At 43.2% G+C, this 9,369-nt stretch overlaps 1 protein-coding gene across 4 annotated transcripts in view; it reads left to right on the top strand.

The window, feature by feature from the left end:
* Nucleotides 1-887: 887 nt before the first annotated feature.
* Nucleotides 888-9,369, top strand: part of SRBD1 (S1 RNA binding domain 1) — a 130,609-nt gene continuing 122,127 nt past the window's right edge. Inside the window, exons 1-7 of one of the 4 annotated variants that reach the window (XM_032985313.2) lie at nt 888-965; nt 2,315-2,426; nt 2,587-2,668; nt 6,768-6,960; nt 7,046-7,120; nt 8,300-8,382; nt 8,781-8,946. In XM_032985313.2, the coding sequence (XP_032841204.1) occupies nt 8,300-8,382; nt 8,781-8,946 (249 nt within the window). In that variant the 5' untranslated portion in view covers nt 888-965; nt 2,315-2,426; nt 2,587-2,668; nt 6,768-6,960; nt 7,046-7,120. The remainder of the gene's footprint in view (nt 966-2,314; nt 2,427-2,586; nt 2,669-6,767; nt 6,961-7,045; nt 7,121-8,299; nt 8,383-8,780; nt 8,947-9,369) is intronic. The other 3 variants (XM_032985311.2, XM_032985314.2, XM_032985312.2) reach the window with 3 other exon arrangements.

The raw sequence follows: 9,369 nt of genomic DNA, 5'->3' as shown, positions 1-9,369 counted from the left end.
TTATATGAAACTTTAAGATGGGCGACTGACATTTGGACAATTTTTCCAGCACTAGAGTGCAAGTGTTTGTAAGACAAATTAACACAAGTTCTGGTCTGCATGGGTAAAGGAACAAGAACATCGTATGTATTTACATGCTCTTGTCTATTCAGTGGGCATGTATTTATTTCCACGCCTTCTGTGGTCACCTTTGAAACAGTATCTCAGCTTCACACAACGATTTCTGCCTCCCAATACCCCTGTGAAAAATAACTAAACCCACTTTACAGCGTTTTTTGGGGGGGGCTAGCAAAGGCAGTGGAAACGCTGCACGCAGCTTTCAAACCCCCATCGACCAACAACTGCCAGACATTTTGCACCTCTGCTCTCGGTTCTCAGTTTAAGAGAAAGGCAGCAGACCTGGGGACGCCGGCCCCGCAGCCCTCCCGCCTGCACCCCGCGCAACACGAGGGGAAGAGGGGCGCCGGTAACCGCCGCCAAACCCCGCCATCGCGTTTGCGCCTCAGGCGCCTCGAGGCCGTGTCGGGGCCCGGCGTGCGGTGCTGCCGCGCCTGGGCCTCCCCGGGGAACCCTGTCACCGATACCCGCCTGAAGACGCTGCGAGATGGAAGGGTGGAGCGGGATTGACCGGGCCCGGTGGGCTGAAGCGCGGGAAGAGCCGCCCAGGCCCACGCCCACACGGGCGGGCGGGCGGACACAGGCACGTCCCCCGGCGCCGTTCCGACACCCGCCCTCCCGCCGCCGCTCCGGCGCGCAGCGCCCCCTGCCGGCACCGGCCGTTGCGGCGGGATTCTCGGGGCGCCGGGGGCGGTGGGCGGAGCCTCATCCGACCACGCCCCCCCCCGCCGCAGCTGCTGCCCGCTTCCTGCGGCGCGCCCGCCGCTTCCTGCTCCTCCCCGCGGCGCGCCGGGCGGCTCCGCCATGGCTGCCCTGGCGGCCCTTTCAAACGCGGCAGCCGGCAGTGGGTAATGTCTTCGGGAGCCTCCCGGCCCGGGGTAGGGCGGGTAGCGGCTTGCGGGGCTGCACTGGCCCCGGTGTTCTTCGTGCCGGGTCCCGCCGGCGAGCGGAGGGCTTCCCTCTGTCTCGCTGGTTGAGGTGGAAACGAGCCGTTTTCTTCTTGGGCCTCCGCTTCTGCTCCCTGTCTCTCCTCCCCAGTCCGGGGGGGAGGCGTCGTTCGGGGCTCCGCTTATCCTGAAATGGTGCCCGGGGCCCCGCTGTGCGGGAGCCGTGGGGGGCGGTGGAGCGGGACCGGGGATGCGGGGGGCTGGGGCACCCACCGGGCTGGGGCTGGGGCACCCACCGGGCTGGGGCACCCACCGGGCTGGGGCTGGGGCACCCACCGGGCTGGGGCTGGGGCACCCACCGGGCTGGGGCTTTCGAGCCCCGCTGGGATGCCTCCTGTGCCCCCCCCCCCCCCCCCCCCCCCCGCCTTCCTTGGGGGCAGGAAGGGGCTGGTGAGATGCTTTATTCCCGTGATGCTGCCTGGGAACTAACTGAGCCCGATTAGTCCTTCCACTTGAATGCTGTCAGTGCATCCGAGGAAGGCAGGGTGTCGTCTGGGAGAGAATAGTGCTTCGAAGGATCTGAAGCATATTTTAAGCTTGGTCACGTTTCTGGGTCAAAAAGCAGTGATTTGGGTGGTAGTGGGTCACCAAGCAACAGATGGTGCTTTCTTTACTCTCGACTCCCCCTGTGCCCCCAAGGCTCCAGAATGCATGTTATTGGTGTGATAAACTGCTGGGGCTGTCACCAGGCAGAACTGATGCTCATCTTCTGTATCCTTCAGGAGCAAAACCATCCCATTTAATTAAACTGTGTGGGAGCGCTACTGTATGGCTGATTTGGTGGATGGGAGAAAAGGAGTAGCTGCACAAGATGTAGCAGTCTGTTAATGAATCAGAAGCAGTATCCCCCTGGTTTTGGATAATGTCTGTTTTCATAGGTGGTTTGAGATAAGTGGATTAAAAAAATGCAGGGGAAGTGTTTGTGCACACCTTTTCTGATTCATCGATGGGCTACTGCATAATACAGGTTGTTCCTTTTCCCCTGTGGGACCACTCGTTACAGGAACAGGCTTGGAGGGGAGTGTGCTTTCTCAGGGCCTAACCTTGGTGGTTTGCCTTTTTGGTGGTATTTCTGTAAGTAGGAACAGTAGGTGGTACTCCTACTAGTCTTATACCTTTTCCTTTCTAATGAGCATTGGGGACGGTTCTGCTTTATGTGTGTACCCTATATGTCTCTCCCTTTCTTTCTGGCTGTAATTTTTTAGTTAGCACGGGAGTCTCCTGATGTGTGTCTGTGACTCCTTTCTCAGGCAGTCCTGACTGGCTTTGTGCAGCAAAAATCCTTGGGAAATCTATTGCACCTGCTTCTCTGAGCAAAAGTGTCTGGGAATTCTCCAAGGTTTTAACCTCAAGAGGATTACAGTAAGTTGGTTTTATATTCTGAAGTATGATTTAATTGTTAGAGGTGATAAAAACCTTCCAGAGTGATAGATCCATTTCCATACAAGTACCTACCACTGGTCTGCGTAGCATTTTTCCCCTTTGCTGTGGATAGTATGCTCACACTTTGATTTCTTCTTAGGATGTTATTCTATCATGCAAAGGCAGTATCTTAAAATGACAAGCAAAATCAAGCTGTTTAGAGCCTACATATAATTATTGAGGTGGGTCATTTTGCTGCTACTGATAATGATCTGAAATTTACTTGTCATGTGGGATTTGTAGTGCTTTTTATGTCCTGATGCTTGTTGTTATAATAAATTGTTGTTTGGCTAGCACTGTGTGGTTTAAGAAGAAGCTAAAATGCAAAATTATATTGCCCTTGCTATTTTATTCATGCTAGGAAAGCAGAGGCTGCAGAGCAAAGTTTGAGGAGCTTCCTGCATAGACAGATTTCCTTTCTAGAAGGAATGCATTACTTTAGATTAACTGGAAAAGAGCTTTAGAAGTTTGTGTCTTGTTCTGCTGGAGAGAGTTTTTTTGCAGTTATTGAAATTGAAATAATTTTCAGTTATATGTGTGATGGTGTCATGTTTGTTTTGTTCTGTGTTGTGGTTTGTTGTTTTTTTTTTTTTTTTTTAATCCTATACCTTCAGATAGAAGTATCTGATTGAGTTGTAAGGGGCAGTAGACTTTGTTGATACTCAGATCTATAGGTATGACAGATTTATGTGACTTAAAGTAGTAAGGTTATGAGATACAAATTTGCCATAATTTGATCATACTGTGAAAGTATAATCTCTTCTATAATTTTCAACTGTTAAATACAATTTTTTTATTGAGTGCCCTGTAGAAGTTGTCAGTCTATTAGGATTACTGGAGCAATTTCTGACTCTGAAAATTGCTCTAATGGTGGAGCTACAAAACATAGCCATGTGCTAGTGCAGGGATTTTTTTGTGTTTTTGTAGAATGGTTGGGGGGATAGAAGGTTTTTTTGTCTCATTACTTTTAAACGATTATTAAACTCTTCTTTCTGCAAGCAGTTGCTTATGCCACCTGGATTCCCATATGAAGAAATTTACTTTTAATGGGTTGTATCTTTGTATGAATAGGGAGGTTGAAGAGAATATCAGTCTCTAAATGAGACTTGGATGGCTCTTTATCATAGTAAGGACTTTAAAGCCTCAATCTACTTGTATTCTACATGCAGCCTAGAACTCCTATTTGTGGAGAGAGACCAGAGGAATGACTACTTCCTGGCTGTATGTTTTGTGCGTACCATATGACAATTCTGTACAGTGAAGTGTAATAAGAGCTACCTTGTTACTCTTCTTTATTCCTGGCATGTCGAAACACCAAAGTACACTAGCTTTATTTTAATGAGTAGCTGACAAGTAGGGAGAAGTGTGCTATTTACAGCCATCAAGGTAGTTCAAATGCACTGTGGATGCGGAGAACAGAAGTGGTGGGAACAAAAGAACTGGCAACAAAACTGATGCCAAACTATTTGGAGAATAGACCCGGGAGATATATTTATCTGCAATATCAAGTATTCAAATAGTTTCAGCTTTTCTTTCCTGGACAGCATAATACCTCTGCAAAGTCCTCTTTCAGTTTTAAATGGGAAGTCCTTTTGAAGAACACTCTGTAACTGTTTTGTTTTGGGTTTGATGGAGAAGCAAGGCTTTAGTGATTACTGAGTGTGTGAAGCAAAGAGAATTTGCATGTTTCAAGCAATGATATTTCATTCTGCCTGCTGTCATCTGGAAGATGGACAAGCAGAAGACTTTTGATTCCCTTGAGTAGGAAATCAAGGGTCTAGTGTGAAGGTTCAGCCTATTGCACAGAAGCAAAAGATCATAAGTTGACAGAGCTGAAATGAAACAGGAGTTGGAAGCCTAAATATGTAGTCAAGGCCAAAGTTTCCAGGGCCTAGCTCATGTTGCCTGGTGTGGAATTAAAATACTATTGGTGAGATGATTGCTAAGAACTCTTTCTCTCACAGAACAACATTTTTAAAATTATGGCAAAGTTTCTGACAACGTACCCAAAATAAGAATAAATGTGTTAGCAAAAGTTACCTGGAAGTCTGCTTATCTCAGATGTGAGGAGAGCTGCTAGAACAGAGCTTGTAGGAGTTCAATATGCCAGTTGGCAAGCCAGTGAAATCCTGCACAGGGTGGTTGGGTAACTTGCAGACATCACTGGATACTGGGTGTTTACTTCCTTCAGGTGGTAAGTACAGGAGGCACCAAGCACTGTGAACACCTGCAATCAGGTACAGCAATTCTGAACACAGACACAGGAAGGGAAAAGGTTTGCTGTGGCCTGACTGGTATAAATTGGTTACTCTTAATTTTTCAGCTTTGTAATTGGCGGTTCTGCAGCTCTGGGACTTTTCTGCTTTTGGGAAGAGGATGCAGATCCATGCAAGCTATAATTTCTTTCATCTAGTCAGTTCAGTCAGTGTTGTAGATACCCCATGCGGAGCATAGCTGTTTGTGTGTTTCTTGAGTCTTTCTGCCTCACTTCAGGGACTGTCTCTAAGCTTTTTTTTTTTAAAAAAAAGATCTGTAATAGTTATTCATCATCATCAGTGGCATTTAGACTCACTTTTTAATCTTCTTCCCTGCCTCCCCCCACCCCGCAGTGAATCACAGAACTGTTTTTCTTAGTCATTACTGTAGGTGTTAGCACACCCTAGTGCAGGCAGCTCAGGAGGAAAATTTAGCAGACAGCTCTGGGGCAATTTGGAATCAACTCAGAAGTACTTTTGTGGATTTGAATAAAACAATTCTTTGTAAACAAAAATAATATATGTAGCAACTGCAAGATTCTTTTTCTACAAGCAAGAAGTACAGTTAGTTTGGTGTATACATTTTAAGAGGGGGAGGTGGTTATGACTTCACCACATCTCACAGTGAAATATGGTGACTTTTTTTTTTTCCTTTGTGATACCCCATGGTTGACGTTCATCTCACAGATGCTCTTTGGTATTGAGCTTTTATTTTGAGCTGTAGAACTCCATTTTGGCTTCTGACCATGGCTTGTCTGTTCATGGAGAGTTATTCTGAAATAAATTTTGTGCTTTAAATTCACATTTTTAGTTCAAATTCACCTTATGTGCAGGAACAACAGCCTTTAGGAACACAGGTACCACTCGTCTCAAGAAAATTTAGCAGATTAATAATGTAATTAAAGTTGGAGTCTATGTAGCTGATTTCAGTCCCAACTCACTATGTGCTTGTAAGAAATGACACAGTATTGGTGAGTGAGACAGAGGATGGATTCTGTGCTGGTTTTATCTTCTTTGATCTTCTGGATTAAACATGTTTGATACTAAAGCTTTCTGAAGAAATGCAACAGATGCTTAAAAGGTGATCTAATTATTTTTTAAAGTGAAAACCCAAGAAATCAAAAGAAATAAAATAAAAACATGAGTGCCCCATAAAAACTTAGCCTTATTCTATATCACTTTCTATTCTATTTCATGCTTTCCTATGCCATTTTTATGTTTGCTATATGGTAATTCTGCTTCATTCAGTGCATTGTGTGAAGACAATTAGTCTCAGACTTAAGGATGTGGGAGCAAATACTAATCTGTTAATGAACATGTAGAAAATGCCTAATTTCATAAACCAAGAAGCTCATCTCCTATTCTTTTGCTGGTTTGAATAGTTAAATCAGTCATCAATGTTGGATGGCAGGAATTACAGTTAACATTACGGCAAGAGTAAAGCTTACTCTATAATCTTACTTAAGGTAACAATGCAGATGTTGAGATATTTTGAGACTCTCTCCTTGGCCACTTGAGGTGAGAGGGAAGTATTAGCAGAAAGAAGACCTTCCAGATGAGGCTTTCTTTTTACCTGGTCTTTTGGGTAAGCCCCCAAATGATCTTGATGATATGCTGGGTGTTCAAAACTGGCAGGGGAGTTTAGAGCCCAGTGTTATGTAGGGAGAATGTGGACTGCAGGTGAGAGGACAAGCATGTTGGCTTTTTCCTCCCTCCTTCCTATGATTCAATGGATAACTATGAAGAAGCTGGCTAGAGTGTTTAAAAACTGATCACTGGCTTCCAAAATTGCCTGGAATACTAAAAAATACCCACCTAGCTGGATTATCTGAAGAAGCATGATTGATAATGATATTGTAAACTAAACACCTAGTTTGAAAGCGGAACTGTGAGACTTAACCATGTGACAAGTGTCCTGGTGCCTGCAAAAAATGGAAGAGAGCTCCATCTGACTCAGGTGTTACCTAATTCTGGAAATCTTGGTGTTGCAGACATGAATGATGTTTTTTGCTTCTCCCATTCACAGATTAAAGTACAATATAAAATGGAAATATTATTTTCATGCTTCTGAGGTAATGGGAATAAATATATAATTAATTTGGGACTATGATAATGATTGTTCAGCTGTAAAGAACAAAGGAAAACTGAGGTGGAGTGACTGTTTGAAGTTGCAAGTGTCTCAGAACTGACAGTAAAAAGTCACCTGGGAAGCTAATAAGGTGAGTAATATTTTTGTGCTCTGTGGAGGTTTCTGTTTTCCTGTAGTAGCTGTGTATTCTAACCAGTCATATAATGGGATTTCAGTCAGTGGAACAGCAGAGAAGTGTTGACCTGTTACTGACCGTGACGATTGCTACAAGAAGGTGTTTTGCAAGCAAGGTAATAGCTAGTGCTATTTGATGTCAGCCTCAATAGTCCTCCTTCCACTGGGATGCTGATAAGGGTCACTCAAATTCTGGTACTGCTTTGCAAGAAAAACTTGCTGGAAGCCATTTATAACAATAGTTATGCTTCTAGTGCTTGAACAGAGGCCAGAATAAAGCTGAATTAAAGACCGTTTCACCCTTCAGTTAAATGGCACTTTGCAAAATGCTTATCCAGTTTGTATGTGCAAACATGGGACTTTAAGGCTTACATCGCAGTGGTGAGTCTGGATCAAAGGTGAAGGTGCAAAAGTTTTTTTGGGTACAAGACATGGAGAATAGAACATGAATGATGAAATTATACCATGTATAGGTAAAATATGTATATGTATTTTATAATATTAGAAATGCTTTGTTGTTTTTTTGTTGTTGTTGTTGTTGTTGTTGCTGTTTTTTAATTCTAATTTTCTATCAGGTAGACTTTTGAGGGTACTTAAAATTCTCTACCTAAAACTGCAAAATATGATTAATGAAGTTCATGGGCCCAACCAGTGCCAAAAATTCTCTAGCTTATTAACTGAAATGCAGCTAGTGCAGGTATGAATCTCGGGTCAGGAGAAAGTCAGTGCCTTCATTTTTTCCCTTTGGTAATGGTTTTATACACTTTCTAGATGCTAATGAGCAGCTCTTTAAAAATCATTGTTTTTATTATGCATGCAAGCAACAGATAGTCTTTAAAGGTGAAATTCTAGATCAAAATAGAAAATCTTTTAGTTCTGTTCACATCAAAATCATATGTGAGCTCACTTCATTAGATCTTAATTGTATGTTCTTTGCTTCTTAGGATGATGGAGGAAAGACTGTCACAGTTTATAAGTGACACCTAGTAGTATGTCTAGAACCAGTACTCTTTTTGCTAGGATAGCTTCAAATGAAAGCTAAGTAATTACCTGCATTTGCTCTATGTGCTATAGTGCTGGTTTGTCTGTTTGCTCTGTTGAAAAGATGATCGTTGCATGTGTGCTGCTGCGGCCTAAGTTCTTGGATACTAAGAAACCTGAACTTGCTCTAGAGGAAACTTTTGTATATTCGTGAAGACATTATGAGGACACACTTGGCAGTGAGTTAAAGGGCTGAATAAGAGAATGCAACTTGAACTAAACGTTCTCTTCTTCTCTTCTCACCTTTGTTTCAGATGTCATCTCTACCAAGGAGGGTGAAATCTGAAGCCAAAGCTGTTACAGCAAAAGATGATGAACTACCCTCACTTTTCAATTCGTAAGATTACCTTTTTCCTTGGGATATTTTTAAAGGTTTATGCTAAGCATGAGGTTGATTAAAAAGTTTTAATGCACAAAAGTTCTATTCAGTTATAAAACAGAAATTACGTATGCTTCTCATGCTCACAGTGAAGGTAGGGTGAAACTAACTTGCCAGTTATCCAAACAGAATCAGGTGTATACACGTGCCAGTGACCAGATTCTGGAAAGCTTGGGAAGTTGTTCCAGCCAGTAGCTCTGCAACAGCATGAAAGACCTATATTTCCTGACTGCCTACCTTTCTGTTCATTTTTCCTGTTTTCTTCCTTTCATGTCAGAAAACAGACGGGCTTGCTTATGTGTTTTTTTTTTTTATTCTTTTTTGTAAGCAATATTGCTTACTTGTTTGTTTTTCAGGAGCTCTGAATCAGAGGAGGAAGAGGAGGAATGGAAGCCAAAAAGCAAAATGGCCAAGAGACCCCGGTTGCCAAATAAAAATGAGGCAAAAACTAAAAAAGTTGCTGCTTCACGGTCAGCTGTGGCCAGGAAAAAGGTCAGGAAGGTAGCAATAAAAGAGGAAATGGTGAGTGTCTGTAAGCAAGAGACAGCTAATTACTGTGGTTGACAAGTAACATGAGCAGAATTTTTTCAACTGTGTTTTCCACAGTTGCCTGAGTGATCAGCTCATCTGATTCCAATGTTACTGTGAATATTGAGTAAATTTGATAAACATGGCTTGCTTATGTATTTAAGTGTCCCAGGTCTAAGGGCCCTCCTTTAAAATTTTGGCCAAAGATAATGGGATGTGGCTTTCCCTGGAGATCTTTTTCAACAATAAAAATAAATAAATACCTCTGTAATAAAAACTAAACACTCTAATATCTCTGGTTTCTGTGTTGTACCCTTGATATCTTCTAGCTTTTCACCAGCTGGGTACTTCCACAAAAAGAAGGCCTGTACTATGTTTCCTTGCACGGATGTTCAATCCAGTAAGGATTGCAGTTTT

Source organism: Tyto alba, unplaced genomic scaffold (genome assembly GCF_018691265.1).
Source record: "Tyto alba isolate M040663 unplaced genomic scaffold, T.alba_DEE_v4.0 Super-Scaffold_16, whole genome shotgun sequence".
In the NCBI taxonomy this organism is placed as follows: domain Eukaryota; kingdom Metazoa; phylum Chordata; class Aves; order Strigiformes; family Tytonidae; genus Tyto; species Tyto alba.
Note: the sequence above shows the minus strand (reverse complement) of the source record. Positions and strands in the feature narration are given on the sequence as shown.